General features: G+C 36.8%; 1 protein-coding gene across 4 annotated transcripts in view; it reads right to left on the reverse strand.

Annotated features, from left to right (window-relative positions):
• Nucleotides 1–17560, reverse strand: part of ASB5 (ankyrin repeat and SOCS box containing 5) — a 40913-nt gene that overhangs the window by 22279 nt on the left and 1074 nt on the right. The window contains exons 2-4 of one of the 4 annotated variants that reach the window (XM_075421771.1): nucleotides 16062–16191; nucleotides 10381–10446; nucleotides 5758–6050 (exon numbers count right to left, since the gene is read on the reverse strand). In XM_075421771.1, coding sequence (XP_075277886.1) covers nucleotides 5758–5953 — 196 coding nt within the window. In that variant the 5' untranslated portion in view covers nucleotides 5954–6050; nucleotides 10381–10446; nucleotides 16062–16191. Of the gene's footprint in view, nucleotides 1–5757; nucleotides 6051–10380; nucleotides 10447–16061; nucleotides 16192–17560 lie in introns of those variants that run through there. The other 3 variants (XM_075421773.1, XM_075421774.1, XM_075421776.1) reach the window with 3 other exon arrangements.

A 17560-nucleotide genomic window follows, 5' to 3' on the forward strand; every position in this document is an offset into this window, starting at 1 on the left:
CACCCAAGCAGCACTCAGTGTACAAGAAAGCAGGAAACAGAAAGCTTCATACTGTTTACAAGCCTCATAATCCTGAAAGGAGATGGGGACTCCAGTCTTGAACTACCACAATCCCATGGATGGCTTAATTTAGGGTAACTAGGAATAACTAGTGTACTGAGCATTCCCACCATGCCTGGCCAAGGCAGATACAGCAAAGATGGGTAGCTTAGAACTTGCTATATTCATTCAAGAGTAGCCTTTTTTTAAAAAAAAAATAATAAATCGGGTCATATTCACCTCTACAGTTCTGCAAAAACAGTACGACATATTTTGAGAAGCTACATGCAAATACCACAAATACAAATTCTGCTTTCAAATAACTTTCAAATATTACTTAAAAATAGCACAGTGAAGCACAAAGTGATACTCTATGAAAATTTTTGAAAAGACAGTTGACAAAATTAAAAACCAGGATATTAAAGGAAAAGCATTTTATGTTGTCAGAACTACTCAGCTTGTGCCTCGGACCCCAGGTATTTGTATAAGTACATGACTGGCTGTTTGTCATTTATGCTAAATTAACTTCTGTAAAGTGATTCTTTCATAACAAAGTTCCTCTGTATCACCTTCTGCTTGCAGCTAAAAGCATTTTGACAGTTACTGAGTATCAGGTTTCATTTTGATAAAATAGACTCTTTCTGCCTTATAAAAAGTTTATGAATGGCAGCTTTACCTCCTTCTATAAAGTCATCTGTGTTATCGAAGTATGGACTCTTCCATACAAACCAAGCTCTTACCAGTATTTGTCAGCAGAGTTTATATCTTACAGACCCAAAACACCTGACTATGAATTAAGTCTTCAGATTTGATACGCATTTACACTTTAAAATCACTTCACACCACAGCACTACCACCTCATCATAAAGCAAATGAACTATAAAACTCAGCTGAAGCTTCAACTCAGCGCTTGTATATACCCAGAGCACTTTCACGATACGACCAGCTAGTTGGTATAGTAGGAAGAGTCTAAAGGTTGCTTTTATTCTCCAGTTTGCATCCAGCAACAGCTGTACAAAAGGCTGAGTTATTAACCCTTCACAGCTCTGGAAACACAGTGAGAGAAGAAATCTTATTGTGCAGATCACTGTCACTGCAGACAGCCTGCTAAGGAGCTATTTATATCCAAAGTTAATTTATTTGCAAGTAAGTTCATTTTTGTAGGTCAGTTTGTAGGGTCCAGAATTTTAAAATGGAATAAACATGTACCTGCTACAACTTTTTCCATAAGGAAAGAAATTATTAATAAAATGTTGACTTTTGAAAATCTTCTAGCATAATGAATAAATGCATGTTCACTTCAACACAATAAAAAAGGAAAAGCTAGGCATCATAACCTATTTACAACACAGCTATAGTCCCTGCTCGCAAAGCACTTAGCTCTGAACAACTAAAGAGGCCCTTTCAATTCAATGGGGCAAATATGCATATATGAGTAGGTCTTTACCAAATTAGTGCCAAAGCTAAATATAATCCAGTAAATGGGACCTTTATAATACAATGCAACCCTTTTTCATTTAATTCTTTTATGGTAGTAATACCATTGACTTCACGGAAAAAAAGAATTAAATTCTGATAGTTAAGACACAGGTCTTTAATCCGCTTTCAACAAATGTAAAAGACTGCAGAGTTTTGTCCTGCAATCGGTGCTATTCAGTTTTTTAATATTGTGGATGATAAAATATTGTATTCCTTTTTGTAAAATCAGTAGATGACACTGAACTGCAGGTGTTGCAACTGGTCAGAGGGAAACAATTCAAGACAGTCTTGAGTAAAATGGAGAAATTGTCTGATATCAAGAACATGAAGTAAGTTGAAGGCCAGTACAAAGTATTACACATAGAGAGGAATAAGCAAATGCATAGTACAGGGACTCTGTTTTAACATAGGGTTCATAGGCTACAGACTGTATCCTTAATACTTTACTGTTGGGGAGAAAAAAAAAGGGGGGGGGGAGCAAGCATCATTCCAGGAGGTATTACATATCATATATATGGCACATGATATAACTGTTCCACTTTTATACAACTAATAGTTCCACTGGTTGCACTAATAAAGTCTCAGCTGGAGCACTCTGTTTAACACGGGGAATTAGACATCAATAAAGATGTCTATGAACCGTATATGAACTGGCACAAGTCCAAAGGAGAGCAACTACAGTAATTCTAGGTCTAGAAAACAAGACTTAGAAGGACAGACTAAGTTAAATCCTTTTTTCTTTATTCTAGAAAAGACAAAAACAGCAGAGGTAGGAAGACATATGACATTAGTATTTAAATTGATTACCTTTCATACACGGAGAAAAACTGATAAATACCTTAATCATATTTTATGTATTTAGTTTGCTGAAATAAAGATTTAGGTAGGTCTTGGGGAGTGTGGGAAGCATTCTAGTGACAGGAACAGTAAAGACTGTAATTGGTTGCATAAGGACACTGCAGAAATCACTATTACTAAGCATTTTAAAAACAGGCTAGCCAAACATTTGCCAGACAGCCCATGTATATTTGATCCTGGAGCATCCATATTACCTCCGAAGGTGCCTTTCAGCTGTACGCAAGAGAACTTTTATTCAGACTTCATCTCCATAAAGAAACTAATGTAACTTATAATTAGAGCTTTTACATGCACTTTTCTGGTCTTAGCTGATGCTGACCACTGATCTAGTTCTTCTATTTCAGTGCCACGTACATAGTATAATAATTCCAAATTAATTATTGGGACGCTATTCCTATCTACCTGTTCCAAAAGCTGATCCAACAGACAGATTTAACACAGTAGATTGCTGACTATCCCAACTGGAGAGAAAACACTCCTGAAATATTAAGGAACAAAATATGACCTGTTTCACAACTAGTAAGTAGCATCAAGATCACATCAGGCAGATGTCACAGGTAAAGCTGTCACCTTGTATTCTACAAAGAACTAAGCCATGAAACAGAGGAAGTCAGCCATGAACTGTGTGATCCCTGGGCCTCAAATCCTGTACCTGCCTGTACACCTTCAGCTTGATAAAAGGAGCTCCACCAAGCACTACTGCTCAGTAACTAAAATGTCCTCAATTATACAGGCTTCATAAAAGAAAGGCTTATTTTAACTCAGGAGCTCATGAAATAATGCCTGTGCCTAGTAGCACATTTCCAAAGGCTCTTTTCTTCTTAAAAATTATAGCACTCTAGCCTAGCCAAGCTATTACAATAGCAAGAAGTAATTTTGTACTATTACAAGCAAACTGAAAATACCAGCACTAACAGAATTTTAAGAGTACACAATCAGGTTAAAACTAGAAAATTAAAACTAACATTTCCTCTAACTCAAATTACTTCTTGAAACATTATAAACTTTAATTAGGCAATGATAGGCTAATTTTCTGGGTTTGTTTTGGTTTGTTTTTTTTTTTCACTGAGGCTTCTCTGTTGCTTAAGAAAAAGCACAGAACAGGATCACTAATTAGAAGGATACTCAGTATTTAATTTTATCATTTAACGATTCAAGCTGTAGCTTCACTTTACTTATTGTACCTCTTCTGGATATTACTTTGAAGAGGATATTTTGTTACAGGGTATTGTATAAACTCTGCTGAGGTATTTCTGTACTGTATTTCACAAACATAAACAAGCCAAATCCCACAACGTGGTGTGAGTTGAGACAGTAACATGCCCCCTTCTACAAACATAGAACAAAGGTATAGAACAGATGAGGTAAAACAGTAATTTTGAGGAGCCTTATTTTCATCCCAAAGAGCAAGGATTGGTCCTGTTAATCACGACAAATGGCTCAATTTGCAGATTATGTAACATTAGCTGAACATGGGTTTAGGACTGTTATGAATCCAGACCCAAACCCTGCAAGCTGGGCAGTGAAAAATTAAGACACACTGCTGTCAAGTTGTAAACAGCACAGTTGAAGCACAAAAGATTTGCATTAAGTAATTTCTTTTAATCAACCAAACAGAAAACCAGAAACTGTACGATATGTTTGAGCCTTTAAATCAATACAAACCTCTGCTACCCAAGCAAAACAGTAGCCTGCAAGTGACAGATTTTCATTTTTTCTGTGGGCCAGCTACTAGAATGCTGAATATACATTTATTTACATCTAACAGTTCAGACAGTTAACAAATGACCAAACTACAGTCTCCTGGATTCAGCAACAGGTAACACTGTAGAGACCATTTTGCTTTCCAGTCTGATGCATGTTATTCCATTCTCTCTAGTTTTCCCCAGTCTTTTTCCTTCCTTACTCAGATTCTGCATCAGTCTTCCCAGAATGAGCCACCTTAGAGCTAGCCAGCAGTTTCTGATAAAGAATTCTTGATTTCAAGTGAGGGCTACCACAATCTCCGAGAGTATTTCTGCCAATGGGACAGACAGTCCTTCCCATCCTACTGTAGTGAAGACATACCTACATACACCCCCCACATACATACATACCTGTACATATACTCACACACAAACACACATGCGTAATAGTTCACATGATGTCATCAACATACTCAGATGTAAAAACTCTGTGTTTCAGAGCTTCCTCTCTAAATTGTGCAGAAAACACATGATATAAATCCACCCCAAGTAAACCTTCAGCAAGGCAAGCTAATTCCCGCTATAGGATGTAAGCCTCTCTTTCTGGTTTGCAAATTTAAACACACACAGAAAACATCTAGCTTTTGTCCAGTCACTGAAGTCCGAAAAGATACTCAGGTCTGAAACTGTTTTTGGCTTGTTTCTACAGTTTCTCCCTTTGCATTTAACTCGGATCATTTCTTCTCATTCACAGTACCTAGGGATGAGTGGTGAAGGCGATAAGAGGCAAGACAAGTCCTTCCTGTTCCATCACCTGACTCAAGCTTGATGTCATCCCAGAATACAAGGAACAACAACAAAGACAAGTGAGCAGCAGGCATCCCAAGTTGAGCAAAAACAAGGCTCATTCACGCACTAGGATACCACAGTCGAGAAGAGAGAGTTTTCTGCGTTCTGTGACCCAGAAAAAGAACTGAATGAAAACAGTAGTGGCTCACCACAATGAGCTTGGGGGAACAGTAGTGCCCAGCTCTGCCAAAGTTCTGCTTGAGCAAACAGAAGAAGGAGTTTTCACAAGAGCCTTTAACCCAGTAAAATCTGATGGCTTTCTACACAGATGCCCAAAAGCTCACGCTAACAAACAGTAAGATTGTTCATATGTGCCAAGACAGTAACTTATTCAAAGTACAGAAGGACTGTATCTTCTCAAGAAAATTATTATAAGAAAATTTTAACTAATCAAGAAATAATTCTCAGAAATATTTGGACTAGTTTCACTAAAGTGTTGCAAAATAATCACGTGCCAAGCATAGACAATTTCAACCACACGAGTAAGCTAGGAAACCTTAGAAGCAATTGGGAAAAAAGTCTTAGATTGGGGAGTATTTGGTAATCTTAAATATAGCCATCTTAAGTAGAGGCCTCTCTCCTAACCAGACATTGGCTGTAATACTTCAGTTTTATTCCGAACTTAATATTAACCTTAAAAAAAAGAGCTTAAAAATATCTAACAACACTCCTTATTTTTTTTTTTAAAAAACACAGTAATACCTACAGAAAAAAAAAAAAACACTCACGCATACCATCTGACAAACTGAATATAAATGAGGCTAGCAGATTAGTAATTACCTGGGAAAAAAACCAGTAACAACAAAAGCCCCAAACAGTAGTGATAAGATAGTAAGTACAAATATACCTTGTCCTTGAGGAACTCCGTAAAATTCAGCAGCTATCCTTGCTGCTTCCTTACGGTTTCCTTTCACAATGTAGAAATGACTAAGTATAGCGAGGCTGATCTTCACAAAAAGTTTAAAACAAAAAAGTGAAAGTATAGTAAAGTAGACATTGGATAGCTGCTGAGCAAAAGGGCGACTTTCTTCTATGACAGTCATTGCTGCAGCAAAACCTCTCTCGGTGTTTGGGTAGGGCTCTCAAATGTGTTGATAAGATCATATGGCTCCAGCCACGCACTCTTGGGAACAACTGGTCCTGAGGAAAGAAAATATCAGCTGGTCATGATGCTTGCTGCTCAAAATATGACGATTATTTATACTGTACATAGTATTGAGTTCACTACCGCTCCTGCTAGCCTGGTGATATTCAAGTGGGACAGAATATAACAGACACAGGTTCCATTTAAAAGGTCTGTTTCATTGCAAATTCTGCATTTCTAATTAATTTATTTACCCTATTCTTACATGCTCAAAAATACACTGTCAAAAGTATTATTATTAAGAAATACAATTTCATGTATTAAAGGAGGTAACTTTGGTAATCAGTTTTTGCTAAAATAAATTCTCCTGCTTCTTAAGTACAATTGCTCTTTTGTGCTACTTCATTTTATGTTAGACTAGTATTTTTTTCTTACAAAGCTAGAACCACATCTCTAAATACTTGAAATACACACTGTTAAAGAAACAGATTTAATATATACCAGCTTTGACAGTCTCTTATTATTTTGTTCAGGCTGAATGAAAACATCTAGTATACACAGCTTACAGCATTATACAAAAAAAGAGTATTCAGGGCAGATTATATGAATCAAACTCCTAAATATTTTTATAAATAAGATATTGGAGTATTTAAAATTAAATTAATTAAAATGTAACTAAAATTTTAAAAATGCAATGGTAAATATACAACATGGAAAATTTCTCATGCCTACGACACATTTCGTTGTGCTGCATCACATTATTTTAAACCTACAACATGACAGGCCTGATGTCTTGTCCAGTTTTAGAGAAGGGAATCTAAATTCCTCAGATTTTTTAAGAATTAATTTGTTTATATACCATAAGGTTATTACTCACAGTCATCAGCAATTCTGCACAAGTTGTTCCATTAGTGTGAGTAACCGCTGAGTAAATAATCATGTCACAACATGATACAAACTGAGGAGCTGCAGGACAGAACTAGATTCCTAAGTAAGCTATAACCCTAAAATAAAGAATCACAGCCGCATAGGAAAGGGTGCTGCTCTAAACTATTTCTTTTATTTAAAAGGAAATATAAAAGTGTCAGTGTCTTGAATTACAGTTTAAAATATGCTACCCATAGTAATCTTAAATTGAAACACCCTTTCTATTCTACCCTGGATTCTCTTGTTTGATGGTCAGAAAAAAAGATATTAGAATGTTGGCAACTGTCCATCAGGAACAGAGGGTATGATTCAAATGTCACTGCTTCCACAGATCCCCCTGACTTCACCCTGACTTCAATGAACAGCATAGCAGACATTAAGGACATGATACAAAATCACATTTCTGAAAGGAAAAGTGGCAAAACAAAGAACCTCTTATCATCTAGCTCCAGAAGTAATTTATTAGAGTAAGAAACTATAATGTTTTCTGGAAACTACATTCAAAAAAACGTACACAAATGAAGAAGAGACAATGATAAAAGGAAATGTGCTTTGAAATAAATATCAAGATTTTTAACAGACAGGAACTGAATGGTGCTTATCTTGAGAGAAACAGACATTCAGTCTTTTTCTTTGAAAAAAATTTAATCCATATAAACGTCAAAACAGTAACTAGAAAAAGCAATTAAAAAGCAGTTTACAGTGTAAATTACATTAGTCTGTGAAAAAATATACACATTTTCTTCTAAATTTCATTTATAGACATTTTCTCATCCAGTCAGAATAGGAACTGCTCTCCTCATACCATAGTTAGAAGCAGGAGTGAGTACTTAAAATGCCAAATGAAAATCCCTTTTTATATTTGGCACATTGTTATCTGACACTGAATTGAGGTGTCATGTTTTCCATAAGGATAAATGGGCATTATGTTCTGAGCCACCACTGCCAATTTCCGTTTCAGTCATTAACAGAAATGATACTTTCCTTAGTAACACATCCAGTATTAGAATTTCTTATTTCTTCCATATTTCTACTAGCATTATTAAGCTTAACTCAATCAGTCCACAGAATTCCCCAGCCATCTTAAGTACCTGTTTTGCAAATTTACCATGCAGAGTAAGGAAGAATCATAATTGTGTCATGGAAAGCCTGCCTTTTTCTTCTTTATAGTGTTTTACCTGACCCTTTTTTGCCTGACTCCACATTGTGTCATCTAGTAAGTGTTCTTTCTCATCTGGACTTCTCCCATGTTTTGTTAATTAACAAAATAGTCTTTCTTTGTAGAGGCGAAAATCCAAATAGCAATTACTATAAATAACAGCTGGAGTTAACAGCAGCGCTCAGAGCTAATCTTCCCCTCCCAATACCATTTTCTGCTTCTTCTAACTGCAGTAGACAAATCACTGAAAAGAAAGGTCTCAGTTTTAGGTTGTCTTCTTCAGGTTCAATTTTTCTACAATCAACAATAACAATAACCTTTTCAAAAATAAGCTTGTGGATGCATGTAACATTTCATAAGTCATCTTTCAAAAATCCTCACTGATCTGTAAAACTGCTTGTAGAAACAACACAAAAATTGAGCAGGAAGGTTATTCCTGTATCAAAGTTTGTCTTCTGTTCTGTCAAGAATTTCCTTCCTCAGCTATAAACTACATCAAAATGAAAATAATTATGAGATTTGAGAATTTCAGTTCACACATGCTCATAAGAAGCTGACAAAATTACTCTCTTAATAATATTTCTTCTTTTTTTAAAGTCCTAACTCATATGTGTCAGCTTAACTGGAAACTCTCCCAACCTCACAGAACCACCACATTTACCCTAATCTAAGGCTCCTAAGGCTCTGCAGAAACTGCCGTTACAGCTTGTTGGCAAACCCATGCTACCAGGCACCCAGTCAGGAAAACAGAACAACTGTTCAGATGTTAACGCTCACATGGCATTTTGGAAGAATCAACAATGTGAATACTGAGACTTGAACACAAAATAGATGAAGGCGTGCCCATACAGACTGGGAGAACCAGGAACAGAAAGCTACAGATGGTGTAGAGGAAATCAGATAGAAGCAGCATAAGTAAATAAGTAAAGGACCTGACAGTCATCACAACACCATGAAAAAGTGTAAAAAAACTGGCATGAAAGTGTCTCAAATTTTCTATTGCACGGCAATGTGAAGCAACTGGACTCTGGTCTTGCAGCAGTGCAGAGAGTGCACTGAGGGCTTCCAAACAGAAATGCGTCATCAAGATGTAACAAATATACAACAACAATATTATAAAAATATCAAAGCACTTGAAAAGAGCAGTGGCTTAATCTGGACATTCACATTTCCTGTATAGTTTTGACTTCTGGGAATAAAATTTCCCTCACTTGAAAAAGGGGTTTAAAAGGATGACTCAAGAGGAGTATTCTGAAGATGACTTCATTGCTGCTAAGAAAATACTCAGATATTCTGGTAAAAACTATGCTGAAATTAATTAGGTATCTAATATTTTTTCTTTTAATACAAAATTTGGATAACAAACCTAAATAAAATGAAATACTGAATGTTCATTCACTTAATGGCTACAAAAGGGACAGCATGTAAAATTACTGTAACATTTCAGTTTTCATCACAGCACACAGGAAAATGGCACCAAGCTACACTGCTGATACACAATACTAGGACTTTTGTTTCAAGAACACAGTAATAGTGTGACAGACAAGGATCCCCCTAGCTTGACATACTAGCATATTCCCAGCAAATAACACAAGAACAATGTACTAATTTCTCTGGTATGCCTTCGCCATTTCTGGCAATTAACTATTTTAGTTTTAAAACCATTTTAAAAACTTCAAATGCTGGAATTTATGGTCTTAATACCCTTTTAATGTAGCTTAGCCAGTTATCACTTCTAAAGACCACAACCAGTATATTCAAGATAGCAATACTGCCATTTACAATGACTATAAAAGTGGTGAGTTTCAAACCCCCAGTGCTCAAAGTATCCTGCCCTTTAATGCCTTACTGTAGAGGCCAAGTACAGAAAGAAATTATTCAGCAGCAGCACCTATTCGTGGTAATTCAAACTGTTTGTGAAATCTAGTGCAATTTACCTACAACCTAAGGCAGTAACTTTTAGGAAAAAAGTATGCACTATCTTCTATGATTAATTACATAACCATGTTAATAAACTCTTTATTTTATTCTGGCAATTTTTCCTCAACGCTTTAGAAGAGTGGTGTCCTAATTTTCAGTAAGGCAAGACACACAGGACAAATAACACAACTGATACAATATTGAGTATTTGAAAGCATCTTTTAATACTGAAGGCTGCAAAACCCTTACAAATGTGATATCTTTATGGCATATACTGTGTCTTTAGTTCTGGAAAATATACTTACTTCTAATTAAATATTTTAAAGCAATATCCTTATATTACAGTAATATAGAGGCTGTAGAAGAGTAATTATACTCACGGCACAAATTCTGTTATAGTTAGTCTTAATGGTTTTCTTCAATATTTTGGGGATGCATCCAAATGACTGAAACGGAAGATGTTATTTTAAAGGCAAGATATGCAATACAGTACAAGGAATTATTTGATGACACTTCACCTGTCTGTCTTTCTCCACATATAAGACAATTGGCTGAAAATACGCAAGAAGTTAAGATAGTTGTCCTGATTTTGAAACTTATGGCTAATTACAAATAAAACAGAAGGTAATTTAATGAAATAGGATGCCAGGCAGAGGAACGGACACTCTTAGGTGCTTTGAAGAATACATTATTTTATACACTACAGACAACCCACCAGAAGAAACTCCTAAAACAATGACCTCGAAACAGAAAGATTTTAAAATAAAATCAGGAAGAAGCCCCTAGTTCTAGAACAGAGCTTCTGATGCAAACATACAATGCTTGATGAAGGACTCAAAAATGCTGAGAAGCCTGAGCTACTGAAAAGACAATGTCCGATTCAGTATGAAAAATGACCTATGTAGTGACCTGCTGACTTGTATTTTAATAGGTGTGTGGGATGCTAATCCTCAACACTTAAAATTTTATCTGATTCATCTAAAGTTACTGAATGTTGTTTATACATCAAGGAGGAAACAGCATGTTAAGCATTTTTTCTATTATTTCCTATTCAAAGCACTTGAAATGAATAAATCTAAACACAGAGCAATTATTTTATAATGCATTTGCTCATACTTGTTATGTAAAAAGTTACCTTAAGTCAGCAGTGAAGGCAAGACAAAAAGACATACAATTAAACAATCTTCAAAAAATACTAAATATTATTTTCAATAATACCCTTCATAAGTTAAGGATATTATGCATCTATGCTCTAGGCATAGAAAAACAAATAAATCATATTTATCTGATAGCTGCAAGAAATTCAGAAATCGGACTGGAAGACATCAAACAGCTGCTGAGTCCTTTTCCAAACAGGAACTCCAGCCCATTAGCACAACCCAGACACCACTCTTTCTTTGTCAAACACGAAGAGAAGAGGTGGCCAAAGTACAGAAGTTGTGCTACTGTTCTGGGGGAATGAAAAGAAGAAAAGTGAGAGAACACAAACTTTGGTCCAGAAAAGACCAAGCTCAGTTCAGATCTGAACTGCTTTTTCACTGCACCCTGCTGCTATCCTTAAAACCGACCTACCTGACCACACGACAAAGCCATATTCTCAGCACAAAACCTTGAGACTTGTGTTGCCATTTGGAGCAAATACAACACTGTAAAACAAATGAAAGGCCTACATCTCCTTTTTACAGCTTTTCTTCCTGAAGTACCTTAATGCCATGTCTATCCAAAATCTACACAAGCAATGCAGCGTGAGGTTACAACTGATATCCAAAGTTCTGTTTCATTCAGATTTCTGCAGTTCTCCCAATTCCTGCTAGGCTCCTGATCACCCAACTAAAGACTTTAACCAAAAGTCCTTTTCAAAATGTGATGCAATGACATCTTAAGTGCCATAACAGGGAAAATTAGAACAAGTGTGGAAAAATACGTCACCCTCCTCCTCTTCGTAGTCCTGCTCCAACTGTGAACACTCATTCTACTGAACAGCTATGTATTTAGACACCATTCCTCTTCTCTCATAAGACTATGAAAGACACCAGTTCATTTGAAAAGCTTTAATGCACAAAAAATTATCATATACAGGTTTTGTTGCATATATAATTTCTCTCTGTATTTCGGTGTAGCATGTTATTTCTATCAGTTCTCAAACTGCTCCAGAAAGTCCAAATTCATGCCTTTAGGTGTGTGGGGTTGTTTTTTTTTTCCTCCACTGTGTTAAAATCAGTGCTCTGATACAGTTTAGGTTCTATACAAAATCAAGTTCTTCTGGTACATGAATAATGCAACCTTTCATTTGTGTTATCACGGAAAGTTTGCTTATTCTACTGCTAACTTTCAATTAGTTTAAAATTGTTTTATTCAGGTCTTTTGTCTTTCCTGTCTGTTGAAAATACTACTCCTATCTTGTAAAATAGTTCTAACACACAGACTTGCATGTCTGGATTTCCAGAGAACGGAATTACTGGTGAAGGATTTAAATATCAATCAGTATCTCTAGACAGAACAGACATTCCCTGTATCAGATGTGTTTAAAAACATAAAAAGTAACTCAGATATTTAAGTGAAATTACACAATTCCAGTTTTCTAACTTTCTCAGTTCTTTGAAAGAATACACAGAAATTTTCAAGCTCTATCACTTTGTTACACACCCACCAGACAGCTGCTTCTCACAATGGTGATAGATTCCACTTCAGTTACAAGTCTAACATCAAATAATCCCTGCTATCAGCAACATTATCATATGAGCACTCTTGATCTGCTTAACCAGTCCATCTAATCACTGACAGTAAAGTTCCATACAGAAGGGAAGCCAGTATAACTGACGTGCTCACAAGTAAATTCAATGTGAGTTCTGCTAAGAAACCGAGTAAGTTTGTCCTACAGTATTTATTGCAGTCCTCTTTGGATATCTAACATGACTCAACTATTAAGAGCATTATAGAAGAAGATTCCAAAATAAGTCATGTGTGTACTGGGAGACATTACTAAAACCAGAAACGTGTCAGACCGCAGGCACGCACAGCCTGCTGACAGACAAACTCTAGCAAATCTTGCCCCCCAGGAGTTTAAAAAGTTACCACCTCCAGCTGCCCATTCCATTCCTCAGCTAAAGGCTCCTGCCCTTCTTTCTCCCTTCCTGGAAATCAACAGGAAAGAATGTGTATTAGCATTCAGCCATTTCAGTTAAAAGTTTGGGAATTTAAACTGTTGATGAGTTTAAATTAACCTACTGGACCTCAGACTGAAACAAATACCCACACCCCCTTCCTTAGTTATGTGTTACTACAGCTACTACTATGCTTTTGAAATTTGAACTACCTTGACAGAACTAACTTCGCTATTTGTCACGTCTCTGGCAGGCAGTGCAACCACCCTATTAATCTAAACTCACGTGACTGAACCTGGTATTTTTGCATGTATTTTTCATTTCTTTAATGAACTACAAAAATGTCACCTGTTGTTACTATATAGCTGTCTCTAAATAAATAAATAAATTGGTAACATTCAAACCCCAAAAAAGCCATGATGTGCAGATTTGGTTTTCATCACACAGACAGTTAGTACACGAGAAATGAACTTGACATAAATTTTCTGTTTCAACTGACAGTTTTCAAAAGACTAGACCTGTACCTGTAACTAAAACCTCTCTGTCACTTTGAAACCTAGACAGACTCCTTCAGCTGTTTGAATTTGTGTTACCTGGACTTATGAAACTGTTTTGGATCCATAGTAATTTTTTTATTTATGTGTAAGATCTTTAAATTATGTCATCATGATGAGATGAACGTCAATTATTCTAAAGTGAAAAGTTTGCTTGAAATAATATGAGTTGTGAATGTTCTCTGTCACCAATTTGAATTCCTTTCAAAATTGCTAATTTTATTCTACATCATAATCTGTATTTTAATTTTTCTTTAATTGCTCAACTGATTTTTTTTCTTCATTTTACTGTTTTTAGAAACAGTTTGTAATCATCTGTTTCCTTGAACTTTATATCCACTTTCTTCAAACGTTTGCCAGGTTTTCTTCTAGGCTAAGTAAAAGTGGTTTCATTTGTCTCCTTTCTGTATTAAATATATTTTGGTGCCTATGAATGGTACTAATCAAAGGAAACAACAAAGTCACTTTCATGACTTGGTAGGGATGACAGTTAGAAGATTATTCTGCAAGCATATGTCACTACAAGCTGACTGCCATGGCTAGTGTTCATATCAGAAAGGTTTTTTCCATCCACTGAAATTGGTATCACTTAAATGACATCATCATGAGAGAGCTAGCAAAACATTCTTTTCCTCCAGCCAAGGCATAACAGTCTCTGCTTGGTCCTTTTACAAGAGACATAAAAATACTTTGTGATGAAGAACTTGTAACTGACTCTGAATGAGTAAAACCAGAGTGAGATGGATGAGTAGCACACAGGCTTCTTGCCACAGAATGCAAAGCACAATGAAGTGTCAAAGCTTCAGCTGAACCAGTGATGCAGTAGAGGACTTCACCTAACATGGCTTTATATATCATGGAATGGGCAATAACAAATCTGCCAGGAGCCAAAAATGAATGGTGACGGGCTCCAAAACATACTTAGAGTTGGTTTTGGAGCCAAGAACATTTGGTTCCATCTCTGCTGCATCATTGCTATGCTGCTAAATGAGACAGCGTTATAAATTTCTGATTTCAGAATGAACTTGATATTTTAAAACTCCTTTAGACTTTCATGTTGGAGACTAGTAAGAAGAATACAGAGGCAAGCGAAAATTCCTGTTTGCTTATCTTCTTATTCTCCACACTTTGTAGATCCAAAGCAAAAAAATCGAGGTGAGAAGAAAGTTAGAAATAAAAACCCTTCAATGTGGTTCAGTAAGACTCCTTCTCTCAGCCACTGCCTTTCCACACCAGTTGTAAAAATGGCCCACCCAGAAGAGGTGCTAACTGCAAGGGGGCTGTTGCAACAGAGACAAAAATTCCCCAAGTTGCTCATGGCCACATTTATTTTAACCTTCACCCGCACACCCAGAGCTGCCTAAGAGGCTGTGTGTCTCTACTGTCTCTTAAAGAGTTAACGTTTCAATAATTAAAGACAAATGCAGTAAAGGATTTAGACATTCATGATAAAATTTAGGCAGCATATACACAGCCCTAGACCAGAAAAAGTTATCTGTACACTCCTCATCTAACTAGGCAGGTGCCAAAGATGCCACCAGCACCTAAACTTTCACCTGTAAAATTAGTTAGAAACTTAAGCCCCAAGGCCAAAGGTGCTACCAACATGGGCTGACAATAATACCTCCCCTTCACCTGGAATTCACAAACCATACACCCCAAACTGTCAGCCACCTCAAAGCTCCTATCCATCTGTAGCATGTTGGAACCAATCTAACTTCAGAAGAAAAAACAAAGACCTCACAGCAATCTCTGTTGATGGTCAATGTCAACACCTGCCATTTTGTTTGCAGATGATTAAAGGAATCACTCACTAACTTGAGCATCAGAGCAGAAACATATAAACCAAAGCAAGCAAGCAAGCTACTCTCTCTCAGAAGACTACTCTAATAATCAGCTGCTGACTGGGACCAATCCTGTCGAAGTGCTGACACTATGAAAAAAAAGAACACGATCAACAGGTCAAAGAGCGCATAAAAACACAATTCCAAAGTTGGATAATTCTGGGGAAGGACAGGAGAAGAAGGAAGAATTCTGCTTTTTGACCTGCTCCCAATCCCATCTCTGCATTTTGTTCAATTAGTTTGCAGTGAAAAATTATGAAATTTCTTGAAGTAAGAACCAGGCTGACCACTGCCGTGCCTCATGTGCTCTGCTGGTCTGGGCCTGAGTACACTGCTCGGGCATACTGAATCCTCATACCACTGCATCTTGGAAACGGTCTCCAAAACATTTCTGCCTCCCCAGTACTCTATAAACTTTGTTTTCACAATTATAATATTTGATCCATTCAGACTCACACAACTTGTTTAGCTGACAGTGACTTCTGACATTATTATTCTGCCACTATTCTTTACAAGAAGAACAGATTCTATACTTTTCAGAGAACAATTTGGAACCTACCAGCAAACAGCTGTTGTGAATAATCCTCTTCCCTTCCTCCTTCATAACTGCCGTCTTTGTTTAAAATTTTTCTCCTCTCTTGATTTTGCAAGATTTCAGTCATTAAAAAGCCACAGAAGGTTTCTTGGTTCTGAAACAGTAATAGATCAGTCCTTGAATAAACTACACCATTTGTCTTCCCCAGCATACTGTGCTTTTAAGTGGCATTTATTCAAGTGTTCTACTAAAATAAATCCAAACCCACAGGAGCAACAGTCATATATTTCTCCATTTGTCTTAAAAACACATGGTGACATGAACTTGGCTAAAACTTTTGATTTTAGTCTTCTTCAGGTACTTGACTGCTGCTTTGGAAATTTCACTACTTTACTCCTGTAAGTTCTGCCTTAGTTACTAAAGTTTCCCCCAACAGCAGAGTTGTTTAATGAAAAACTCTGAAAAGCAGCTATAGGAACTACAAGCAAGAGCAAAGGCAATTGAGCCTTTTGTTTTGTAGATAGAAGAAAAGAAACACATTCACACTTGGGACTACCTTGCTGATTACAGCAGAGATTTCACAACTTCTGATATGTTTAGGTTCCCCAGTTTGCACTAAAACCTTCCTTGTTGCTTCTAAGTCTTCAAATGTTTTGGGGAAAAGTATCCACTTCTCAGTAACAGTTATCCAAGGTTACAGTAACACCATGTTCCAGACCATAAATGAAACACCTTTACCTCACAACAGTGAATGTTTTGAATAGAAAATCAAAGCATGAAATACGAACAAGCAAACAAAAACCTTTACACAAGAAACTCTGTGTTTCTGGAACTCTTCTGGAGTATCAGGAAGATCAAGAACTACCAAATTCAAACCAGCAAAGAGTTTATCATCAGAACATTGCTAAAGAGCCTATCCTCTTTTGACCTATGACTGATTTCATTACGGCAAACGCACAGACACACAGAAACCAACAGCACAGTGGAACAGAGGTGCCCAACTGCAAGGAATGTCCCCACCTTCATAACCTACATTCAATAACAGTGCTAAACAGAGGTGTGCTACAGATAAGCTGAGTGGAAACACAAAGCATTTGTATGATCTTTTTTCTCTTCCATTCTCTACCTTTAGATGCAAAGATTTTTCTTCTCTGAATTAGAGACCTGACTCAGTTACAGGGGAGGAAAAGAAACAGCCCTGTTGTTACAGGTCATATGTATTTCAAAATGTCCCAACAGTCCACGCCTTCTTCTCCCTACCCCTTCAGGCACCATGAGGCCTTCCACCTTTTTGGACCCCTGTATGTGAGCTCCTGTTCCAGCTCCCCATGTTCACATTAGAATGTTACAGCTGGGAAGTCAGATATAACTGAACCACTGCTGACACCTGTTGTCCGCCCTGAGAAACCCGTGTTAATCAGGCCTGGTGTATTAATACAGCGAAATATGGAAAGCACCCCATTGCAGAGGCTCCCTCTCCCCCCAGTTCTCAGACTCCTAATGTCGCAGGTCCAGGGAGCAGG

Source organism: Opisthocomus hoazin, chromosome 5 (genome assembly GCF_030867145.1).
Source record: "Opisthocomus hoazin isolate bOpiHoa1 chromosome 5, bOpiHoa1.hap1, whole genome shotgun sequence".
NCBI lineage: Eukaryota > Metazoa > Chordata > Aves > Opisthocomiformes > Opisthocomidae > Opisthocomus > Opisthocomus hoazin.